This window comes from Girardinichthys multiradiatus, chromosome 22 (genome assembly GCF_021462225.1).
Source record: "Girardinichthys multiradiatus isolate DD_20200921_A chromosome 22, DD_fGirMul_XY1, whole genome shotgun sequence".
Classification (NCBI taxonomy): Eukaryota; Metazoa; Chordata; class Actinopteri; order Cyprinodontiformes; family Goodeidae; genus Girardinichthys; species Girardinichthys multiradiatus.
This window is the reverse complement of record NC_061814.1, coordinates 32,185,927-32,210,799: the sequence shown is the minus strand read 5'-3', so window position 1 is coordinate 32,210,799 and position 24,873 is coordinate 32,185,927. Positions and strand designations below refer to the sequence as shown.

At 38.3% G+C, this 24,873-nt stretch overlaps 2 protein-coding genes across 4 annotated transcripts in view; one reads left to right on the top strand and one right to left on the bottom strand.

Annotated features, from left to right (window-relative positions):
- Nucleotides 1-88: 88 nt before the first annotated feature.
- On the bottom strand, nt 89-2,228 carry mrpl14 (mitochondrial ribosomal protein L14). 2 transcript variants are annotated; one of them, XM_047352053.1, is made up of 3 exons: nt 2,079-2,228; nt 1,676-1,775; nt 89-589 (listed from the first exon to the last, which is right to left on the bottom strand). In XM_047352053.1, the coding sequence occupies exons 2-3, from the start codon at nt 1,753-1,755 to the stop codon at nt 223-225; spliced, it is 447 nt and encodes a 148-aa protein (XP_047208009.1). In that variant the 5' UTR covers nt 1,756-1,775; nt 2,079-2,228; the 3' UTR covers nt 89-222. The 2 variants fall into 2 exon arrangements, with proteins under 2 accessions (XP_047208009.1, XP_047208010.1); XM_047352054.1 differs by lacking the exon at nt 2,079-2,228 and adding an exon at nt 1,926-2,031.
- Nucleotides 2,229-2,339: 111 nt separating this feature from the next.
- Nucleotides 2,340-24,873, top strand: part of tmem63ba (transmembrane protein 63Ba) — a 34,094-nt gene continuing 11,560 nt past the window's right edge. Inside the window, exons 1-11 of one of the 2 annotated variants that reach the window (XM_047352046.1) lie at nt 2,340-2,633; nt 12,415-12,636; nt 12,827-12,906; nt 18,027-18,068; nt 19,944-20,034; nt 21,600-21,637; nt 21,765-21,907; nt 22,523-22,574; nt 22,689-22,797; nt 22,883-22,953; nt 24,702-24,782. In XM_047352046.1, coding sequence (XP_047208002.1) covers nt 12,463-12,636; nt 12,827-12,906; nt 18,027-18,068; nt 19,944-20,034; nt 21,600-21,637; nt 21,765-21,907; nt 22,523-22,574; nt 22,689-22,797; nt 22,883-22,953; nt 24,702-24,782 — 881 coding nt within the window. In that variant the 5' untranslated portion in view covers nt 2,340-2,633; nt 12,415-12,462. The remainder of the gene's footprint in view (nt 2,634-12,414; nt 12,637-12,826; nt 12,907-18,026; nt 18,069-19,943; nt 20,035-21,599; nt 21,638-21,764; nt 21,908-22,522; nt 22,575-22,688; nt 22,798-22,882; nt 22,954-24,701; nt 24,783-24,873) is intronic. The other variant, XM_047352047.1, reaches the window with a different exon arrangement.

Below are 24,873 nucleotides of genomic sequence, written 5' to 3'. Positions count from 1 at the left end.
TTTGATCCACCTAACTGCAGTGCAGCAGACAATCCTGTGTTTTAGGTAAAGATCATACCTGCTGTAAACATGAGGACTCAGTACCATGTCAGACATGTAAAATACTTTAATACTTGATAGGTGGCCAAAAAATGTACCATACAGACAACTGCAGATTGATCTTTTCCATTTTGTAAAAAAAAGCTCAAAAGCTTAAATGTTCATATTTTCAACCTGATGAAATCAGACAAATGTGCTTGCAATTGCCAGAACTTTAGAGAAATCTCCGTCCATTTGACGCAGACTTGATGGTATAGGAACCTTAATCCTTGTCCCAGTAGGGTTGTCATTGTCCTCAATTAGAACAACATTGTTTGAATCAAAGCGTGGAGTCATGCGCGCTCCAGGCATTTTGTGTCCAACGATGAGCGCTTTCTTCTTCTGCCCTTTGATGGCCAGCAGCACTCTGTCCCCCACTTTCCCGACGCCGTTCTTAGTGTAGACATGGATCACTCTTGGTGGGCGGTGATACGGCGTATTTCCCAAAGAGCTGTTGTCCACCACACGCACTCTTGTCATTTTCTGAATTGCAGCTGCAGCAGTAGAGACACTGGTGAGATAAAAAGTAAGTCAGAACTGAGAAGAAACTAAGTGATACTATTTCAATTATTTTTAAAGTAGTTTGTACTAACTCTAATGGGTCCCATCAATTTGCAGGTATGTGAAGAAAAAACAAGCAGCAGAAATTCATGCTTTACAGTACCTTGCAAAAGTATTTATTCATCATGAAATACAAACATAGCTAATTGGGATTATAAGTGACACACTAACACCAATTGATGCATAGTGGTGAATCAGACAAAAATACATGGTTTACAGAATTATGTCCAAATAAAATTAATCTGAGAAGAGTGACATGGGTATGAATTCATCATCTTTACTCTGATACCCCAAAAGAAAGGCTGGTCTATCCAACTGCCTCCAGATGTCACCTTATTAAAAAAATAAAACTCCATCTGTGTTTCATTTTATCTCAGTTTGGTGAAGACCTCACAGGAATCAGAGAACATTGGAGAATGAGCAGCATCATAAAGACCAATGAAAATATTTTTATAGAGTTGAGAAGTTTAAAGCAGGGTAAAATTATAAATTGACAATTTTCAACCTTTGAAAATCTTAGTGAACACTGTTCAATTCATCATTTGAAAATGGAAAGAGTATGGAACAGCTAACCTAAAAAAAAACTAAATTGAAACGCTCGGTAAAGACAGCATTAATGAGAGAAGAAGCCAAGCCCATATTAACTTTGAAGAAGCTGCTTACATCCACAGCTCAGCAGTGGCTCAGCAGTGAGGAAAGGTCAAATACTAGTAACGCACTCCCAAACCTTTATGGAAGATTGTCAAGAAGAAGGTAATTGCTGAAAGAAAGCATGAAAAGTGTCATGGAAACCAGGTCATTTCTGCTTAGGAACATGGTGGTCGCCGCATAACGCTGTCAGGATGCTTAATATATAACTAAGCCTTTGGTTGTTATTTGACAAAATGTGAAACAGTTCAAGAGGTATGAATACATATTCAAGGCACTGTACATTTAAACATTCAAAGCGTATTTTTCCAAAAACAAATACAAAATACCAGACAATACACCGTGTACAATGTAAAATAAGCGTTTTTTTCCAAACGGATTTTCTTACCTAAACTTTTTTGGGAGAATTGTTGACGACGACTGAACGAGGATCATAGGAAGTTGTCTTAAAAGCCGAGGGAAAGCCATGATTACAACAAATCTGGGTGCTACACAGAAAATCAAACGGTTAGCAGCACATAAGCTAATGTTAGCATTATCTAACTTCACATGGAGACGTGATAAGAGCAAACTATGTTAAATGCTTCTTTCTTTGATGACAATTGTGCCCAAAAGAATATAATTACATGAACACGTACATAAGAGTGCGAGAAAAAGCTTAATGTTTAAAATGTCAAAGTAAGCTTGTTTTCTGCTCCATGCCAATGTCAAAAGTACGTCATCTGAAAGCGACTAATAATTCTAGCTAGCAAATGACGAAATGCTACAGGGTACAAACAAATATCACTCACCTTAATACGATCTTAGAATAGTATCCTAATCAGAAATGTTAGCCGTTTTTGCGCGAAATAACCCTAGGCTATCAGAAGATGAAAAATAACAGAAGAGTGTCTGTTACCGTTTTGCATATTCCACACATGCGCAACAGACTGTGTAGAAATACTAAAGACTAGAAGCTGTCAATCAAACACTACGGAGGAATACGGTTGTTTAAAATGCAAGCGCGATCTACGTTTGTATTTCTATACGGGACTCTCAAACTTGCAGTTAGACTGGTTGTAGTTAGCGACAGTTGTTCCACCGGCTTACAGACAGACTAAACCGCGACGGCGGTGGACTGTTTATGTGTCCTAACAGATAGGGAAATAATTTAACTAACTAATTTCATTTTGTTTGCCTCAGTTTTTACTGCTGAAAGTCATTGGACCTAAATTATCCAAGAGCTGCTTGATAGCGTCAACCTGTTCTCGAAGAGCTAAGTTAGCTAACGTCACCGTTGCTGTTGACTGCTAGCTTCTACTTGCGATCAGTTGGCAGTTTCTCCTTCTGCTGCGCATTATTGAAAAGTAAGTTGTTTTTATTGTCTATGAGCGATTAATTTAACTGATATCCCACAAAAAACCTCATTAGAGTCTCTTCACTGGTAGAGACAGCTTGTCGGCTCCTTCTTTATAGTAACTTATTGGATGCTGTCAGAACAATAACTGCGTAAAGCCATCGCATTACCATTAGCGTTACGCTAACATATCTGAACAAAGTGTTCCTTTTCATCTGTTCAAGTTCTGTTTTATAAATAAACGCCGATTTCTCTATATTATTTGTTGCAATTCAAGTGAAAGCTAAATACATGCGAAAGTATTAAGGACATTTCATTACTACTGCTGATTGTACAACCCATAGATTACCCGGTCCATTGGATATGTGTTGTTGCTAATGGAATTTTAATAGCGATTTAAATTGGTAACCAGCGCCCACGATTAAATAATTTAAATAAACCTTAGAAGAGTTGGGAGCTTAAAATGCAGGAACTAAACATCCGAAACACAAATTCTGTCTTATTAGCCTTAAGAGAAGGGACGATGTTTTGACATGCCTTCAGATAAGTCATGTACAGTGAGCAATTGTAGTTTTCCAGCTATCTAACAACTGCTATGTTAGCCTTTGATAGACTAACTGACTTGAGTTTCATCACAGACGGATGACTAGTTAGAGATTGGCCGAGATAATTAATGATCTGAGGGATCCCCTGCATGTACAGAGCCTAGAAAGAGATACACGTGAGCCGTCTTAATTATTTTGTACATGACCCATGGTGCACTATATTTACACAGGATCGGTATTTATTTAAAACATAGTTGATCCTCCACCCCATTGAGCACAATAGATAATGGTTAGAATCCTACATTTGTCCCTCAGTTGGGAAATTCAGCAAGATACACGCAAAAAAACTTAAATAAATAGAATTTGTAGTTGTGCAATAGATAGAAAAATATACCCTAAATCACAGGTGAATATAAGTCTGCCTGTTTTTTTTATTTTTAATGTTTTTTCTAGTTGTGCGTTAAAAAACAAGATTATAAATGGATATAATGATTCACTGATCACAGACCGATATCTTTAAAATATTTTATTTTGATATTATTTTGATATTATTTTTCAATTTTAGTTTAATTATAATTTTGAGTATTATGGTTTACAAGCTAATGAAAACACACAATTCAGCTTCTTGGAAAATTAGAATACTATGTAAGAGCAATAAAAAATAGTGTTTTCATTTTATTTTTTATATTTTAATTAGGTGTTTGTTGTCATTTGTTTTTATGAATGTTTTTTTTTTTTTTTGAGGAAGTCATATTTCTGCAATGTGGTCATGTGTTGAAATAGCCCTTTTAAATGAGCTTGTGCTTTTTTTCAGTCTGACCTGCTGATTCTGATTTTGTCCATTTCTGATTATTTCTTGCTCTCTCATTTTTGTAGGCTTTGTTTAAATTTAATAATTGAGTGTAACACTTACCATGAAAGAAAGAAAACAAGCCATCTGCAGATTTTTGATGGATGTAGAAATTTTGAAATCAACTAAAAATGAAAGCATTAAAAGATTTTCTTTTTTTGCTAAGCCCAAAAGTGAATCAAGACAACACTGTTTTGAGCAATTATTAAAAAGCAAATTTGTTTTTTTCAATTCAATTCAGTTTTATTTGTATAGCGCCAATTCACAACACATGTTGTCTCAAGGCACTTCAAACAGTCAGGTACATACATTCCAATTAATCCTAACCATTGAACAGTGCAGTCAGAGTTAGCTTTTTATTCAAATTGGATACAAAGTTTTTCTATCTAAGGAAACCCAGCAGATTGCATCCAGTCAGTGACTTGCAGCATTCCCTCCTCCCGGATGAGCATGTAGAGACAGTGGACAGTCACTGGCGTTGACTTTGCAGCAATCCCTCATACTGAGCATGCATGTAGCGACAGTGGAGAGGAAAAACTCCCTTTTAACAGGAAGAATACTCCAGCAGAATCAGGCTCAGTGTGAGCGGCCATGTGCCACGACCGACCGGGGGTTTGAGAGAACAGAGCAGAGACACAAAAAGAACACAGAAGCACTGATCTAGGAGTACTTTCTATGGGAAGGAAAAGTAAATGTTAATGGATGTAGCTCCTTTAGTTGTTTCACCTAGAAAGAAAGAACAGATAACTCTGAGCCAGTTTTCAAGGTTAGAGTCTGAAAGAGAGCACATAGAGTTTGTTAGTTAAGCTCAGTCAATTGCCATGTCTAGGAGAGAGACAGGGTTAAACACTAAAAGACAGGGCTATGTGGATCATTGGTAGAGGGTGAGCATTAAGTTGTTGCCAGCAGAAGCTCGGACGATTTCCCTCTCCAGAAAGGTGTCACAGGTAGACACAGAGCCAGGCCAGGTGTAGCTTCTAGGATGAGAATAGAGAGAACAAGGTTAAAACTGAAATAACAGCAAATAATGCAAAATTGGAGAGTAGTGTGAGAATATAGCGAAAAGGGTGAAAGTGGTCATTATGTCCTCCAGCAGCCTAAGCCTATAGCAGCATAACTACACAGAAAGTTTCAGTTCAGATTATTTAGTTAAACTGCACTTATTTACAACAATGTCGTCTCAAGGCACTTCACAAAGGGTCCCACTGATGGTCATTGTTATACTAAAAACCACAAGGATTGGAATACCTCTCTCTGTCAGACTGATTATAACCATTGGAAAAGAGAAGGGGTCATACAGGTAGCAGAAATGGAGGGTGTGTTTGCACCTCAACCATAACTGAGCTGGTTTTGGCTAAACCTGACTCCCCCTTACTCCATCCAACAGGGAGGGAGGAAGGCTCCCTCCCTGATAACCTAAGCCACTCTAACTATAAGCTTTATCAAAAAGGAAAGTTTTAAGCCTAGCCTTAAAAGTAGACAGGGTGTCTGCCTCACAGACTAAAACTGGGAGCTGGTTCCACAGGAGAGGAGCCTGATTACTAAAGGATCTGCCTCCCATTCTACTTCTAGAGACTCTAGGAACCACCAGTAAACCTGCAGTCTGAGAACGAAGTGCTCTGTTAGGAACATATGGAACAATCAGATCTCTGATGTATGATGGAGCTAGATCATTAAGGGCTTTATATGTGAGGAGGAGAATTTTAAATTATATTCTAAATTTAACAGGGAGCCAATGAAGGGAAGCTAAATTAGGAGAAATATGATCTCTCTTTTTAATTTTCATCAGAACTCTTGCTGCAGCATTTTGAATCAGCTGAAGGCTTTTAACTGCATTTTGTGGACATCCTGATAGTAACGAATTACAATAGTCCAGCCTGGAAGTAACAAATGCATGGACTAGTTTTTCAGCGTCACTCCTGGATAGGATATTTCTAATTTTACCAATGTTCCAGAGGTGAAAGAAGGAAATCCTAGAAACCTGTTTAAGATAGGATTTAAATGACATGTCCTGGTCAAAAATAACACCAAGGTTTTTTACTTTATTACCGCAGGTCAATTTAATGCCATCCAGGTTAAGTGATTGACTAAGCAGTTTCTTTTTCAAAGACGACAACTTCTGTCTTGTCTGAATTTAGAAGCAAAAAATTTAAAGTCATCCAAGTTTTTATATCTTCCAGACATGCTTCTAGTCTATCTAACTGGTTGGGCTCATCAGGATTTATGGATAAGTAAAGCTGAGTATCCTCAGCGTAACAGTGAAAATTTATCCCATGCTGCCTGATAATTTGACCTATTGGAAGCATATATATAGTAAAGAGAATTGGCCCAAGTACTGAACCGTGTGGTACTCCACAATTAACCCTGGAGTTTAAAGATGATTTATCATTTACATGAACAAACTGGAATCTGTCAGACAGATAAGATTTAAACCAGCCTAGCGCTGTTCCCCTGATCCCTACAGCATATTCCAGCCTTTTTAAGAGAATATTATGGTCGACTGTATCAAATGCAGCACTGAGATCTAACAGAACCAGTACAGACACAAGTTCATTATCTGAGGCCATAAGAATATCATTAGTGACTTTCAGCAGAGCTGTTTCAGTGCTATGATGAGCTCTGAAACCTGACTGAGACTCTTCAAACAGGTCATTGCTGTGTAAATGCTCACACATTTGATTAGCAACAATTTTCTCAAGAATCTTAGATAAGAATGGAAGATTGGATATAGGTCTGTAATTTTTCAAGTTATTTCGATCAAGCGAAGGTTTCTTAAGTAAAGTTTAATTACAGCTACCTTAAAAGCCTGTGGTACATATCCATTTACTAAAGATAGATTAATCATATCTAAAATGGGGCTGGTAATCAGAGGGAACACTTCCTTAAATAATTTGGTTGGGATTGGGTCTAACATACAAGTTGAAGGTTTAGATGAAGCTAATATTTCTGATAACTCAGGAAGCTCTACAGGATCAAAACAGTCCAAACACAAATCAGGTTCTGCAGTTATTTCCAATGTTGTCTCACTTGCTGAGGATGAAGTAATCATCTTTGGGAGTATGTCAAAAATTTTATTTTTAATAGAATCAATTTTATTTAAGAAGAATCCCATAAAGTCATTACTGCTAAGAGCTAAGGGAATGGATGGCTCAACAGAGCTATGACTCTGTGTAAGTTTAGCAACTGTACTAAAGAGAAACCTAGGATTATTCTTGTTCTCTTCTATTAATGATGAGAAATAAGCTGTTCTGGCTTGGTGAAGTGTCTTTTTATACAACAGTAGGCTATTTTTCCAGATTAAGTAGGAATCCTCTAGGTGTGTAGAGCGCCATTTTCTCTTCAATTTTCTGACATTGTGCTTTAAGGTACGCAGATCTAAATTAAACCAAGGAGCTAGCCTCCTATTAATAATTACCTTCTTTTTCAAGGGGGCTGCATTGTCTAATGCTTCACGCAATGATGAAGAAACACTATGAACAAAATAATCAATTTGCAGAAACAGAATTATTGCCATCCATTGTGCTTTTCAGTGATAATGAGGAAATCAAAAGTGGAACAGGTTCTTTAAAGGTTGTTACAGCATCGCCTGATAATGATCTACTATAATGAAATTCTCTTTCAGGTGTGGAGTACTCGGTTAAATTAAACTAAAAGGTTATTAAAAAATGGTCAGACAGGACAGGGTTACGAGAGAATATTGTTATGTCTTTACACTCAATGCCATATGTCAGCACAAGGTCCAGAGAATGAAGACAAAGGTGGGTAGGTTTGTTAATGTTTTGAACAAAGCCAATTGAGTCTAAGATAGCATTAAACGCTATATTTAGGCTATCACTTTCTGCGTCAACATGAATGTTAAAATCCCCCACTATAAAAACTTTATCTGTATTTAACACTAAATCAGATAAAAGGTCTGAAAACTGATCTAAAAACTGAGAGTAAGGGCCTGTTGGTACAAAACAACAAACAGAAGTGGTTTTAGTGCTTTGCAATTTGGATGAGGAAAACTAAGGATTAAATATTCAAAAGAGTTGTAGCTATTGATTGGTCTGGGACTAATCAATAAATCGGACTGAAAGATGGTTGCTACTCCTCCTTGCCCGGTATTTCGAGGAATGTGAAAATTTAAATAATTAGTAGGAGTTGACTCATTTTCAGTGTTTCACCTGCTGATCATTGTATTAAAGCCAGTCACAGAAAATATGGCAAATTTACAGGCTATTTTTTGTCTACATCAATACCTTTTGACATTAACAACTTTGATTTGCTTGCAATATTGCATGAAAGTTATTATTGGGTTAACTTTGTACTTAAATCCTAGTTAAATTCAATTAACCTGTAAATAATGTGTGTTAGTAAAATCTCCCATTAATGTGTATGATTTTCCTGAACTTCATTCAGCTTTTTCCATATTTGGAGTTGATCTCACTTGGACATAATTTTACACAATGCTTTTGCATTATTCTGTAACATCTAACTTAATGATAACGTTTGACGAGTAAAGCTCTGTCTGTGATTTACCAGCCAGGCTAATATTAGCATTTTAATAATATCACTTTTTAGCATTATTGGTTAATTATTATCTATCATTATTGTAGACTTTAATTGCAGTTTATTATTTTAGTATGCAACATATACTACCAGTCAAAAGTTTAGACACACCTTCTCATACAATAGTTTGTCTTTATTTGTATTACTACCTTTTGGAAGTCCTTCAAGAGTGTTGGAAAACCTTTTCAGGAGACTACCTCATGAAGTTCATTGAGAGATTGCCTAGAGTTGCAAAGCAAGGGGGGGGGGGGTGTTTTGAAGTACCTAAAATATAAAAGATGTCAGACGACTTTCTAATAGGGTCAGTATTTATGGTTTTATTTACTGTTTTCACATCTCTGATACATTTATTATCAAAGCAGATGATGAAAATGTTTAATAGATAGAAAGGAGCCACACGGACCACATGTGATAAAGGCGCACATTTTCTTTGTGTATAAATGTTTGCAATGTCACAACATTATTTCCATTCAGAAATGTGCAATAATTTGTTGCAAATATGTCTTCTAAATAGTAGGCGCCGGGGATTGCTGTTTCAGCTTCTCCAACCTGCCCAAAAGATTGTCAACGTGAGATGAGATTTGTGTATTCAGACTACATGTTGTGTATATTACTGGAAGAGTTATTTTAATCAAAGTCTTCTTTGTGCTACAACTATTTTCTGTTAAGCTGACATTCTGGAATGTCAGCTTAAAATGAAAGTTGAATTGTTGTCAGTTGCTTACATCTTTTTCCAAAGACGTTTTCCCAGATGGGGGTATGTGTCCACATTCTTACTGGTCATTGCCACATAAAAAGCAGTTTACAATACGGAGTTAGTATGTGACAGTGCTTGGCTGGTTGGCAGTTTCAAAGCATGAAACAAGGCTTGGTCAAATAGTTTGCTTATGACACAGAGTAACAGTCTCACCCAGAAATGGAAAAAAGTGTGAATAAAAATCAGTCGAACCTCCTGTAGTAAAAAATAAATAAATAAAACACAGGAAGTCTAAGGTGACCAGATGGTCAAGGTAACGTCTCATACACAGGTGAAGTTTATATTGGGCCCTTTGACCTCACAAACATTTTAGGATGACCTTGCTAGACAGAAGAAAAGATCCCTGTACATACCAGTAACCTAAAGATGCAAATATCATGAAGTCCTTTAAGGAAATGAAACTGCAACATCCAGCTTCTACTGCAGGACATGACGCTGAGCTCGTCTCATGATCCATCACGAGCTATTTAGCACGTCTTTTCAATTCCTATGCCTGTTTCTCCTGTATATACCATTTAATGTCTGTGTCAAATGTTTATCTGAACTGACATGTTAAAATAATAATAAGTAACAGAATCTCAGCTGGTTGTACGCAAACATTTCGTTTATTTAACCATTTCTTTAAAATAAAGTTGCTTCTTGTCTGCCGCAATTGCTGTTCTTTTGTTTACAGTAAAACCAAACGAAATCTGTGCAGAAATGAATTACAAACTGGCAAATGTGTTTGTGAACAAAACATTTTTTTTTAACTCTTTCGGAAATGCATCAATGCTTCCCAGTGTTGCAGGTCTTAAAGTCTGTAAAGCGTCCATGATTGGCATCAGTGTGGGTGAAGTCACAGGGGGGTGTGTTATGTGCTGCTTGGGTTGAAACTGGTCCATTTGAACCCTGTAGTCTCTATCAGTTTATTGTTCAGTTCTGGCTGTGGCTCTCCAGTGATATCACAGCATTCCAGGGAGAAGATAAATGAGTTAGTGTTAGGGCAGATGAGCAGCATTGTAGATTTGGCTGATAGTGGTGGGTAGAACGAGCAGTGCGACTGCAAGACGTGTTGAAAACCTTTCAGACTTCTCTAAGCCTTTAGCCAGTATCTCTGAACGTTTTACAATTTAAAATCATTTAAGTATTTGTCACATATAAAGCTATTTTTGCCTTTTTTGCTTATAGGTCAATCAACAGGAACACTACTTTGCAGTTTTTGAGTGTTTTAAAACCTAATGTTGATAAGATGACTACAGATATTGATTGAATAGCTTCATATTGTCTGCAGTGTCTCTGCTTCTTTTGAAATTTGCTCCTAATTTTAAATCCCCACTTGTGTTGATTTCCTGAAAGAGGTGGTTAGTGTTAGAAAGCCTAAAGTAAACCCAGATGCATTACCGTGTATTGAAGTGCATCATACATCATTTATGCTGTGTGCGTACTCAGGGGACATGCTGCTACCTCTGACTATTTTACAGCTTCATTGAAACTGGGGTTGTTTGTTTGTTTTGTTTTTTTATAATAATGCTAATTGTTTTTATTTCAAATATAACCATCTTGTACACTCAATGATGTATTCAAAATGTCACCAGGACCATATTTAAATGTTTTAAATGTTTGGTCTTTTAAATGTTTTATTGGTATTGTTAAATCTGTTTGTGTTTTCTGGTCTTTGTTTTGTATGTTGGACTCCAACCTGCCAGCTGGACTAGTGTTGGAAATTAGTCATTTGGTCATACTCGTATTTACATGTTAATGTTCATAAATATGCTTTGTCCCATTTAAGAAAAACAAAAAACTCTCACTGTGTTTGTATCCAAATATTCTGCTCACACTAGTCTTTTATTGACAAGTCAGCTCAAGTGCTTGTTGTTTCTTTACGTCATTGAAAGGATGTAAAAAAAAAAAAGGATAAATATAAGCCCAACCCATTTACAGGTTTGTCCCAACAGGCTTCATCTGTTCAGGCTAACTTTTCAATTTCCTTATAAATCTGAACAAGTTGGGCTGGAGATATATTTCTAAAATATCCTATTCTTTGCAGGAATGACACACATTTGTTTAGGAATTTAAGAACTACACAATAAGTGTAAATATTTTCTTTCTTTCCAAAGAAATGTCTTTATTACATGTCAGCAATAATCCAGGAACAGAAAATGTGTTTTTTGCCTGTATCAACACCCAAACATGTGACTAATGACCCCCAGACATGCCCGAGTATGAGATGAGATTGTCACGGTATGACAATGTTGGGTAAAGAAATACCACAGTGTACACAAGAATCTAAAACAGAAATGTGTAAAATTATCTACTGTCTCTTATTTAACAAATAACAGAAACTATTATTGCTTCTGCTGCCAAAATAATACAACACATTGTTTATTACAGTTATGTTAGCTGTGCCATTTAGTTACTGTTATCATATGAAGCTAAAACTTAAAATAAACACCCGCTTAAATTATCATAAGTCTTTAAGTTAACTTTTTTCTTTATAGAGTTAAACAACTATATTATCTGCTTGGGTAGAGTCTGCAGATGGTTGGTTCACAGATATGTGGCCTGTCAGCTGTAGTTTTAAAATGGTTTCAGCTTAATAAGAGTCATGAGTTCTACTACTTTAGCTTCCAAACATGACTGTTCCTGTTTCATGCAACTAAAGATATCGTCACACAGCCGTAATTGTTTTTCTTGTAAAGGAGGGCAAGGCGTAGTAGCTTTCTTTGATTCAGCTGATGGGAAATGTGCAGAAACAGATCGAGGGGGGTACTACATCATCCTCTGTGCCATACAGCCAGAAAAAGTTTTGTTCACTCCGGCTCTTACTCTTGGAGCTCATTAAAAGCACTTTAAACTGTAGCAGTGGAAAAAATCTTGAGTGGTTTTGAAAACTGCAACCTGTTAAAGCCTTGATACCGATAACCAGCCCATTGCCTAATGACACAACAAAATATCTCAAAGGTGGAAACTGTTTGTCATGTGTGATCTGATGTATTCTGATATGCCTTTCCTTTTCTCACTAAACCTGAGGGAGAAATGTAAAGAGTATGGCTTTAAAGCAACATTCATTCTGAATGCTAGGTTGTAAAAATGTGTTTCTTCTTCTCAGGTATTCAGCATGCTGCAGTAATTGAACTACAGATTGTTGGAGTTCACTATGGGCATGTTGTGGGGCCAGCAATGTGCCAGTTCAGGGAACTGCACATCACCAGAACCCAACACCACCTCCAGAGACTTCTGCTACTCGGCTCGAATTCGCAGTACTGTACTCCAAGGTTTACCTTTTGGTGGTGTGCCTACTGTTCTTGCCCTTGACTTTATGTTCTTTTTGGTGAGTGTTTTTGTCATTCATTTATGGACTTCACAAACCTACCCTAATGATGACATACATGCTTTTCCTTATTTGGATAAAATGCTTCCAGGAAAATGTTTTGAAATGATGAGCTCCATGAAGTTGTTATGTAACGTTTGTGTTTTGATCTCTGTCGAGTTAACAAGCACTGTTTGCTGTGTCCCTGTAGGTGCTCCTGGTTGTGTTTTCCGTGTTGAGGAAACGAGCATGGGACTATGGGCGCCTCGCCCTGGTGACTGATGAGGACAGGTAATAAAACACATGCCGACACTCCTGGAAAAACTTTTCATGAACAGTGGGAAATTTTTAATCATGGTCACAATCCACCAGAATATCCACCATTCATAAGATATGTTTTCTAAACATAATATCTCAAGTACATAATTTATTATCAGCACATAAAAAGCCAATGCGATTTTGCGTGCCGTAAAATGCTTAATTTCATAAAAAGTGCCAGAGGGTTTTCACCTTGGATTTCTCCCATGGAGGCCATTTTCCCTCACTCCCTCACTCTTTATGTCAAATCATGAACACTGTCCCAAACGGAGGCAAGTGAGGCCTTGCAGGTGTGAACGCAGCAACCGCACTTGGGTGAGGATCAAAATAACCATACCGAGACCACCTCCTCTAAATGGTCTCCATACGGTTTTAAACGAACTGTAGAGCGGTTCATTTATGGTTTACCAGGTGTACGCTGCAAGCTTGAGTGAAATGCCCTCCTATAGCCAGATATACGTTGCATTGTGGGATCCAGTCGAGTAAACAAACAAATGCACAAAGGTTTTATGTCTTTTTCTTTTATTCATAAAGCTCCATACAACTTATAAGACAACTTTCAAGACATATTCTTAAAACAGCGCTTTGAGTGCCTTGTTGCTGAAAAGCGCTATATAAATAAACTTGACATGACTTAAAATCTTTCAGTATGCTACCCAGATAATTTTGCCGGAAAAGTTCTCAGAAACACTAATGATATGACTAGAAAATTTCGGAAGAAATTTAGATGGGGCCTGCCTCTTGGTGCGTGCTTCTCGGACCGGAGGTTGCTATTTTTATTGAAATTCATTGTCTATGCTATTTTCTATGCTTTTATCAGCTTAAAATATTACTAGTAACTCTGGAAGACTGAGGCTTTTATTTTGAAATTTTCAGTAAGCCTTATTTTAAATGGGCAACACTGGGTGAGCTCCAACATTAGTGTGAAGCCCAGTCCTGAAATGATCTATTGTTTAAAATGCAAAGGCTTTTATTTTGTAGAGCATGTTTTGTCTTATTTTGAAAGTCCAGCATGGTTGTACTTTCAGGTCTGGGTTCGTTCCATTAGTTATATAGAATCTGTTTGCTATTTAAAAATCATTTTCTATGCTCTTGTGAGCACAAAATCCATAGTAACTATGGGGGGGGTTGAGGCTTTTATTTTGAAAGTTTCAGTAACCGATATTTCAAAGGAGCAGGATAGTCCCATTTCCAACACTGGGTGAACTCCAACAGTAGTGTAATGCCCAGTTCTGCAATGATCTATAGTTGAAAATGTAAAGGCTTTTATTTTGTAGAGCATGTTTTGTCTTATTTTGAAAGCCCAGCATGGTTGTCCTTTCAGATCTGGGTTACTTCCCTTAGTTATATAGAACCTGCTTGCTCTTCAAAAATCATTGTGTATACTGTTATCAGCTTTAAATAATCAATAATAATTATGGAAGTTTGAGGCTTTTATTTTGAAAGTTTTAGTGCTCTTCTGAAATCATTGTGTATGCTATTATCAGCTTTCAAAAAATCATTAGTAAGCATGGAAGGGTAATGAAAGAAATTGCCCTTTAGGGTTAATCACAGTTGTCTGGGTGTTGAAACAGCAGTACATGCACAAAATGGCCGCCATGTAGTTGCCTCCTATGAAGATGGTCAAAGGGTTAGAGGTCGGGTCATGTTTAAGCCATAGAAATGACTGAAAATCAATGAAAGTCAATGCAAAGTCCTCAGAAAGATAGTAATCCATGCATGTGTGTGTGGGTGTGTGTGAGTGTGTGTGAGTCTGTGTGAGTGTGTGTGTGTCCCAGTGTGAGACACAGAGAGGCAGAAAGAAAGACAGAATCACATCCAGAAATATACAGTAGGAGATACACAGAGCTAATCATTAGTAAGCATGGAAGGGTGATGAAAGAAATTGCCCTTTAGGGTTAATCACAGTTGTCTGGGTGTTGAAACAGCAGTACATGCACAAAATGGCCGCCATGTAGTTGCCTCCTATGAAGATGGACAAAGGGTTAGAGGTCGGGTCATGTTTAAGCCATAGAAATGAATGAAAATCAATGGAAGTCAATGAAAGTCCTTAAAAAGATAGATGGACGTGTGTGTGTGTGTGTGCTTGTGTGTGTGTGCTTGTCTGTGTGTGTGGGTGTGTGTGTGTGTGTCCCGCTGGAAAAGAGTTAGTGGTAGGGTCATGTTTAAGCCATAGACATGAAGACAATAAAGGGAATTCCTCACAAAGATAGTAATCCATGGATGTGTGTGTGTCTGTGTGTGTGTGAGACACAGAGAGGCAGAAAGAAAGACAGAATCACATCCAGACATATACAGTAGGAGATACACAGAGCTATAAATAGAACAGTGAGGAATGAATCAGCCAATCAGCAAAGAGCGTCAGTGTAACTTGACACCTGCTGTTTCTCACTCACGCAGCACCTCACTCTCTGTATCCCCTGGTCTAGGCTTTATAACATGGAGGCGCATGCTCCCGAACAACTGGCCATAACTCTGAAACCGTAGGGGCGATCGATGTCATTCTTGGACCGTTTTTATCAGAACGGACAGGGGAACATTAATATTAATCCTTTATTTTTGAAAATATAATAATAAAGACACAACACTGGGTGAAAAGAGGAGGAAAATGGAGAAAAAGACAAAAATGCCTGAACATGCTCCCGAACAAAAAAAAATCCCCTCTTTCTACACTCTAGTAACTGCCATCTCCACTGTGAGTGTGATTTTCTCGCAAACTTTGTGTCGCTTGGAGTCTAATTGTAGCGAAACCGTAGCAGTTATCAACAAACCGTTTTCACTTCTGAAAAGCCGGCAGATTTTTCTATAAACTGAAAGTCAAACTGTGTTTCTAGGTGAAAGTATGGCGATACAGTAGAGCCTCAAAAACAGTGAATTTTGAGGATTCCTTCGCCCCTGACTCCATTCATTCCTAGGGGGATTTTGGGGGGGTGGTTCTTCGTAAATTACGTCGCCACGGTAACTCGAAACGCCAATAAATGTAATAGCACACCTCCTGGGACCGAGCCGGACGTTTTGATGTATATATTGTGGGGGTGCGTGCTGCGGTTCGGGCCGCATTAAAGTGGATAGGTTTTGACCAGGTGAATAGTAATAGGTGCCTGGGGCCCCAATTAAATTCTCCACTTTTTGGACTACCACCGAACACAACCTCTGATTCCTGTGTTTAGATTTGGTTCTCCTGCCCTGGACACATGTGACCAGTAAATAGACTTAACATTCTCTCGTGGTTTGTAGTGACATTTTAGGCTCACGTGGAGTTCTCAGTAAAAAGGAACCAAACCACCACAAAACTTTAGAAGTTCACAAACTCATCCACTGATTCAGACCAAAGTAAACAAAATATAGATGTGAAAACGCCCTTAGAAATGAAACTGGTTGATGTCAGTGACTTCAGGTTTTCGACTTGAATTTCTGTGCAGCGATGATTTGTTGCTTTTTGACGTCCTTTAGCCTACTTCATGTTGCCAGACAGGATCCAGAAATGAAGCGAGCTATTTATTCTACAGGTCAAACAATAATCAAGCTTGGCTGTGGCTAGTGTGGTTAACCACAGGTTGATTTAATTAGCTGTTCTTCCTTAATAAATAAAATTATTACTTGAAAACCAATTTTTGTATTTGCTCAGGTTATCGTTGTCTGATTTCATAACATGCAAGAGTGACAAAAAAATCTAAACAGATGAAATTGTATGGGGCCATATATTTTTGTATGTGCCTTAATTTTCCAGCAACAAACTGAACCTGTACTTGGCACTGTCCCCCAACCCTTCTGTGTTGTTATAAGGGTTTTTCCAACAAAAGCAGGCATAATACGGTGGGGAGTCAGATACAGAATGTCAGCAGTTTGTATTTTAGTAGCAACTCTGACACAGGTTTTTGCATCTCCAGAGCTTGGCCAGGATAGATTTAAATGAAGACCAGTTTTTCAGCATTTAGGAATTCAACCCATATTCCATTTGTTTCTTGGATCACCTTTATTTCTATAATGCCTGGTTCACACAGCAGGGTTTTATACCGATTTTTGACCCGATCTTTGCCTTCCGACATGACCTGATTATCATGATGGCCCATAAAATAATCTCATAAGATATTCCTGTTGTGTGTGTGTGTGAGTGTGTGTGTGTGTGTGTGTGTGGGACTGCTCAGAGCTCAAATCGGGGATATTCAACATGTTGGATTGTCTTGGCCTAATAACCGTGTGGGGTGTTTCCCGAGGATAAACGAGCACGCAGCCTGTTGAATGAGACGTATAGCCAATCAGAAAGGAAGGTGACAGAAACACTGACGTTTCATCTCAAAAGGGTTTGTGAGATTTCCTGTGTGGTGTGTTGTGCTTGCCTTGTGGGTGGACTCCACACACTGTAGGACCAAACCTGTTACATCTATTTTTTTTTTTTTATAGTCATGCGTGGTCTCTCTCAGGTTTTAAAAATCAACCGACAATTTTAAAATCTTGCCGTGTAAACCAAGCATTAGCTGCCAAGCTTCATGGAGTGCAGCTTCCCACTTTTAAATAATTACAGTGAAGGACATATTGAGTCATCCCAAAGCTTTGAACTGTTCTACTACCTCACAATGAGGGAGAAAAACGGCTGATCACGTTGAAAACAGACAGGGATCAGATAGACCTCGGACAGAGTCCTTGACACAATGCTCCATTACCTAGATTCCTCAGCTGTGATTGGGTTGCGTCACAGCTGCACTGTTTTTCCAGCTGCGTGGGAGCAGAGGATGGGGTTGTAGCGTGGAGGGAGGATGGGAGGGGGTGGCAGCATGGGAGGCTTTTATAACAGACAGGATATGGAGTTTGTTGTAGATTTACATAACCTTCAAATACATGGTATAACCCTGTAAAATATACTTGGGCAATCAAATGTTTAGTTGGCACATGCAATGAGCATGATAAAACTTTTAAGGCAAAGTAATTTGAACCAGATTGAACAGAGTCTGCGTTGGTATACCTGTGCGGCAGTATGGTTACCAGACTTTTCACTGAATTAACCACCCCCTGCTATTTTTGTCCACGGTGCTTTTAAGTTAGCTTAACGCTTTTTGTTTTGCTTTTTTTGTTGTTGTTTTTTTCTTTATCAGATTGATGGATCAGCGGTATAGTCGTCTGGATGATCGGGACTAGTATGTTCATCTCGCCGCATCGCAGAATTACTGATTGCCTTTTTTCTGTCCTTTCCCATCTCTTTAGCCAACCTAACGTACAGCTCATGTTGTTTCTGCTCAGGCTGCAGTGGGGTTTTCTTCTTGATAATTTCATTATTTTTCTTCTTCTTTTATCCATTTCTCAGTTCAAAACTGCTGGTCACTCTTTCTCCATATCACTATTGTACTATTGCTGTCGGGTGTCCCTGTTCTGTCACTGTCCTAATCAGATCTGTGTGTGCTAATCTGACCTCCTTACAAAGGTTGAAGTTCTCCTTTGTGAGCGCGCTGCATGAGCCACACAGTCTGGACACTGATGGGGAGAGGTAATACTTCCCTGGTGTGCAGTTGTATGTAGACGGGCCTGGCCCCTTATGTGGTGCTTGTACAGAGTATCTAGGCTAGCAGAGTTTAGATGAGTTATTTCTCCTCACAGGAATGTGGGAGAGGAGGCCTCGGGCTCTCTCCTCATTCCTTTTTTTCTTAGAACACTTAGATCCCTGAATGATCTCATACTTGAACATAGGATTTATCTATTTCCAACAGAGTCATGGTTCTCTTCATATTTTCCAGCTGTTTGTATATTTTACTGTTTTTTCACCTCTCATAGGAGTGCTATCAAACATATAAACATTAAATAACATCTTACTGATTTATATTCAAGGGTACCAATGACTCTGCAGGAAAAACTTAACAGATCTAGTAGAGATCCAATCTCCTGTTTTTGTGAAGTTTTGACCTGGCTACCAATTTGATCCAATTTTGATTTCTAAAACTGAAATAGCTGTAAAAGAGAAGGCTGTAAAAAAAAAACAGTATTGTTCCTGCCCTTCCTGTCATGAGCGCTCAGCAATTATTTATATTAGAAGTAGAACTATTTACAAGTAGATATCTTACAGCGCTATCTGTGCCACTAATTCAAAGAGATACAAGCTATCAGAGTTCCTTAGTTTCCCAGACAGAATTCTGACTTCAGGGGATGTTGTTGTTTTTCCAGCCAGGAACCTGAAAAATCCTGATGAATTCAAAGAGAATTTACCATCTTAAATTTTTTGCAGGTTTAGCATATAAAACAGCAGCATCAAAAGACTGCTAGCATTTTAAATCCAGCATGTCCCATAAAGGACAAAGATTAACCACAAAATAAAAAAAGCACAGCATCTTGGCTGTAATATGTTCAGCCTTCCTGTTACCTGCTGAAAGACTTAGTGTCTCTTGTTTTGTTTTTTTGCTGTCTGATTGAACTGCAGACTCGTTCTTGACATGCAGAAATTATAGTTTCTTTTGAATAGCTTTTACATCTCTATGCTTCACCTGATCACTTAAACCACTATAACCATAAATGGCTTACTTTGAGTCTCCACTCAGTAAAATCATTCACACCGAGAAGTGTTGTCGGGGCGGTCTCCTAACAATTAATATGGTGCATTTACTAATCATAAACCGATTGGATCTTCTAGTTTCCAACCAGCTGTCCACAGGTCTGATTTCTTGGTGCATTCCTAAAAATTACCTCTGGAACCTTTTTATGTTTAGTCCCTCTATGAGTGTCATCTTTTAAACTACTCTGTGATGCTTTTGAATCTTTATATTAACAACAATAACAACATATGGTAGTAACTCCTACCATTGCATGAAATGTGGCTACCGAGATTTCTCTCAGGGATCACTCTGTGGTCAAATCTCTCCCGTTGATTTCAGGGCATACATTTCTGTACAGTTTTATCTTTTCAATGTTGTAGATAAACCCTCTGGTTTGTGACATAGTGCACTAACACACAGTTGGTCTCACACATGTCATGTTTGTCAGTTTTTATGCAACAACATGCAGATCTTATGTGTTTCTTCTGACAGCGTGACCTCCACTGTGCCGTCAGAAACAAATGAACGCTACGCACGCCTCACGTCGGTTTCAAGCTCAGTGGACATTGACCAGAGAGACACAGTAAGTAACATGTAGTTGTTACAGGATGAACTGTACCAACTACATTCTATGAGTAGAATGAAAGTCATCTATTATGTCTTAGAACTAAACAGTGATATATTTCAAGCTCCTGTTTATGTTAACTTTGATAATTGTGGCTTACAGCTATTAAAGACTTACTTTCTCTGAAAATTGGAATGTTAAATAAGAACAGTTTAAAATATTTCTTTTAATACTGTAGGGTGATGTTATGGCTTATCCTCCTGTTGCAGTCAGGAGGGTAAGCCGCATAAGCCCTTTCCTTAAGAAGCTGGCTGTTCTAAAAGTGCATGTATTAAAGGAAAGTTAATTTAAAGGAAAAAGTTATTAAAAAATGATGCACAAACAAGAGGGAGAGCTGCAGGTTTGAGAGGATCGTGAAGAAAGGACCACTTTAGAGTTTTACAAGGTGTGGACTGTGGGTAGAGTCACCATTGTAGAAACACCCACAAACACGTACACAGAACCTGTAGTCTTCTTTTCAAATCAAAGTCAATTTTGCATTTCTTTTGGAATTCAGGGCCTGGTGTATGGAAGAAGAGTGGAGTGGCACAATATCTTAAGTTGCTTGAGGTCCATTGAGAAGTTCCACAGTCAGTGAATTTATTTATTCCAGCAGGTGTGACCTGCAAACACTGCAAATCTGCCTGGCCTAAACCCCACAGTGGATCTATTGAGTATTGTCAAGAGAAATAGTGAGAGGAATCGTAATTAACAATGCTGACAAGTTAAAGGCTGACATTAAAGTAATCTGGGCTTCTTTAACACCTCAGCAGAGCCACAGCCTGATCAGCTTCATGCTGCACTGATGCAGTAATTCGTGCAAAAGGGAGCACCGACCAAGTATTGAGTTCATCCACTATAAAGTGCACGGACATGCTTTTCAGTTGGACAACATTTCTGAATGAAAAAATCCTTTTCAGTGTCTTTTCATCAGTCAGTCAGTCATTTTCTACCGCTTCTTCCATAGTGGGTCGCGGAGAAGCTGGTGCCTATCTCCAGCAGTCTATGGGCGGCAGGCAGGGTACACCCTGGACAGGTCGCCAGTCCATCGCAGGGCAACACAGACACACATAGGGCAAACAACTACGCACACTCTCATTCATGCCTAAGGGCAATTTAGAGAAACCAGTTAACCTAACAGTCATGTTTTTGGACTGAGAGACGAAGCTGGAGTACCTGGAGAGGACCAATGCATGCACGGGGATAACTTGCAAACTCTAAGCAGAAAGACTCGTGGCCAGGAGTCGAACCCAGGACCTCCTTGCTGCAAAGAAACAGTGCTACCAACTGCGCCATCATGCAGCCCGTGTCTTTGCATAATATAACATTTTTGAGAGAAACAAAGTTTTGAGTTTTCATAAGCGGTAACCAGTGATTATCATTGTTAGAAATAGATGCTTAAATAAATAACCTTTACATTAAATTACTGAAACAAATGAACTTTTCAGTGAAATTATAAATTATTGAGATGTACCCGTTTGGTTTGGTTCAAACAGAACATCTTGTCTCTACCTGTAAAAACTGATTCAACTCTTCTGTTTTAGGGCTTTTGCTACTGGCTAACTGCCATTTTCCGCATCAAGTGAGTCCTTCTCTTCTCTGCTTGTTATAACAAGGCAGCTGAACCTCTGACAAACATGATTTATTTTTTTTTCTAATTTGAATGAATCTGATGTAGTTGCTGCTGTGTTTATTTTTTCTCTCTGAAGGGAAGAGGAAATAAGGGATAAGTGTGGTGAAGATGCAGTACATTACTTGTCTTTTCAGCGGCACATCATTGGCCTGCTTGTAGTCGTGGGTGTGCTCTCTGTGGGCATAATCTTGCCTGTTAACTTCTCGGGGAACCTTTTAGGTGAGCTGACAAAATTTCGCTGCTTTTTTTGTTGTTTTTTTGTGGGGTTTTTTGCCATGTGTTTCCCCATTTCACAGAGTGATGGAGAATAGTCTTTATTATGAGTTAATTTTGCTTTAATCATCTTGTTGCTTTACATGTTATTCATCAACTAAAAGAAGGCAGTGGGTATTATCCACGGTCCTGTAAATGTTTGCTGTAAATAATGAGTTATTTGACGTCAGGACATTTTGCGCCTGCTAACTTTAAGACTATAAGCATTCCATATTTCAGTTTTCTCTTGGGACTTTTGCAGTTATATGTCGCTGCCTTTCATCCTACTTGAAGTTTTTAGTTCCACATTGCTTATCAACACTTGTCAATGTCTGCTATCAATTAAATTGTTTACAGGGACTTATAAAGACTGAACTGATGATAAATCAGCTTTTATTCCTATTAACGCTACTTGTGAGCCACACCTCTGGCTGTGAGAAAAATAAAAACAATACATTTTGAAAATGTAATGAGAAATAAATCAGACGTTGAGCTGATAGGATGTAGGAATTAGCGATGAAACAACAGCTCTTATGAAAACCTTCCTAACTGATTATCTTTCTTCGTTTTCCCCTCTGACAGAAAACACTGCCTATAATTTTGGACGAACCACTATAGGAAATCTAGATACAGAGTGAGCCTTACTCGTACTGTCCCGTTGTTTATTTAAACTGGATTTAGTGCATTTATTTTCAGTCTTTAATTCATTATGCTGATGTGTAATTTCTTTTTTTTTTTATTTCTACAGTAATAAACTACTATGGCTGCACACTACCTTTGCATTTCTCTACCTGTTGCTAACAGTGTACAGCATGAGGCGGCACACTTCAAAGATGCACTACAAAGAGGATGATTTGGTATGGACGCGTGAATTTAGAGTCTCTTTACATAATAGTACCTCATGTGATGTTGGTAATTCTGTTTTTTCCCTTTTCTGTGAAGGTGAAACGCACCTTATTTGTTAACGGCATTTCAAAATATGCAGAAGAGAAAGAGATAAAGCAACACTTTGAGTAAGTTTTTTTTTTTTAGATGCTGTGACTTGTACAAATATTTATACCTCCTAAATCTTCTCTCATTTTGTCTTCACTGTATTTTGTTTTGATTTTATGTGTAGTGACACAAAGAACTGCATAATTGTGAATTGAAAGGAAAATGATGCATGACTTTTTAAAAATCTGTCTCCATTTTCTTAACAAAAATGTTCCTGCTTAGTCAAATTGGTTTGAGGGCCCTGTTAATATTAGTCGTTATCTGTTCTGATGTCACATTGGGGGATATGCACCTTCTGCCTTTTTTCTCAGAAGCGTTAATCTCATCACGCCAGTCTTGATTGGCTGGTCATTGTGGCATCTCCAGATTCTCAACTGGATTTAGGTCCTGACTTGGACTAAACCCTTAGAAAATATGATTTTATCTCAAACATGTTGGCCATATGTAGTGTTTATCCTGCTGAAAGGTAAATCTTCTCCTGAGTCTGAAGTATTTTGCAGCCTATATAAATTCCAGGTTTGCCCTGTTTAACTCTATCTATCCATCCATCAACTTTGACAAGCTTCTCTCTCTCTGCTGAAGAAAAGCATCCCTGCAGCATGCTGCTGCCACCACGATTGATCATGAGGATGGTCTGTACATAGTGATGTGCTGTGTTAGGTTTACTCCACACACAGTGTTTTGCATGTTGGCAAAATAGTATGTTCTTCTGCATGTGCATAGCTTCTGGCAAACTGCAAACAAGCCTTTCATTCAACAAATTTTGTCCTCTTGCCGCTCGTCCATAGAGGCCAGATGTTTGAAATGCAGTTGCGTTGTAAACAGATTCACCTACCTGAGTTGCAAATCTCTGCAGCTTCTCCTCAGTAACCATGGGCTTCTTAGCTGTGTCTTAGATTAATGCTGCCCTTTCTTAGCCTGTCTGTTTAGGTGGAGGCCTATTCAAATCCAAAAATCACGGCATGTAGTTTAGATAGACCATCCTGTCTTGGTAGGCTGGCCGTTGTGCCATACCCTTTCCTTTTTAGACGATGGGTTAAACAGTGTTATGTGAGATTTTGAAAGGTTAGGACATTCTTTTATAATCTAGGCCTGCTTTAAACTTCTTTACCACTTTTTCCTAAACTTTCTGCTGAGTTCTTTGGTCTTCATGATGCTGTTTGTTCTCTAACAATCCTCTGAGGCCTTCAAAGAACAGCTGGCTTCTTACTGAGCTTAAACTATACAAAGGGGCACTCAATTTACTAATCAGGTGACTTCTAAAGGCTTTAATTTAGGGGTGTTAAGTGTAAGGAGAGCTGAGAGCATCATTTCCCAATAAATACATTGAGGTTTGTGGTTGTAACATGACAAAATGTGGAAAGGTTCAAGAGCCATAATTCATAACTGGCCCTGGACATGTTCAAGTCATTTTACTATGTTGAAGTGGACAATAGCAATATTGAGATGAATGTGAGCCATGCCTTCTCCTGTTAAAGCAGCTGTGTTGTCCTCGTCCCCATGTCTGAAAGCAGACAATGCCACGCCTCTATGTGTAATTGTCCATAATAGAAATCAGATGAGTGGAATTAGTTAAGTCATGTGTCAAGTTGGTCTTAGGAGGTTATTGCTCCTGTCCTGCAAAAGTAATCCTGTAATTGAAATTGCTTTTAGATGAGGAGAAATAATTTGGGAAAGGTATTAACAGATGTGTTGTTGAACAGATATAACATTTTGGATGTTTCAAACTTAATATTTTCTTTTATTGTTCACTGCCTCTTTTTCTTAGGCAAGCGTATGAAAACTGCACTGTGCTAGAAGTTCGCATCTGTTACGATGTAGCGAAGCTGATGAATCTCAACTCTGAAAGGTACTGGATAATTACATGTGTCTGTTTCATCCATAGGCTGCTTTTTGAGTTGCATTTAGTGGTGTCTCTCTTTCTTTCCTGAAAAAAATAG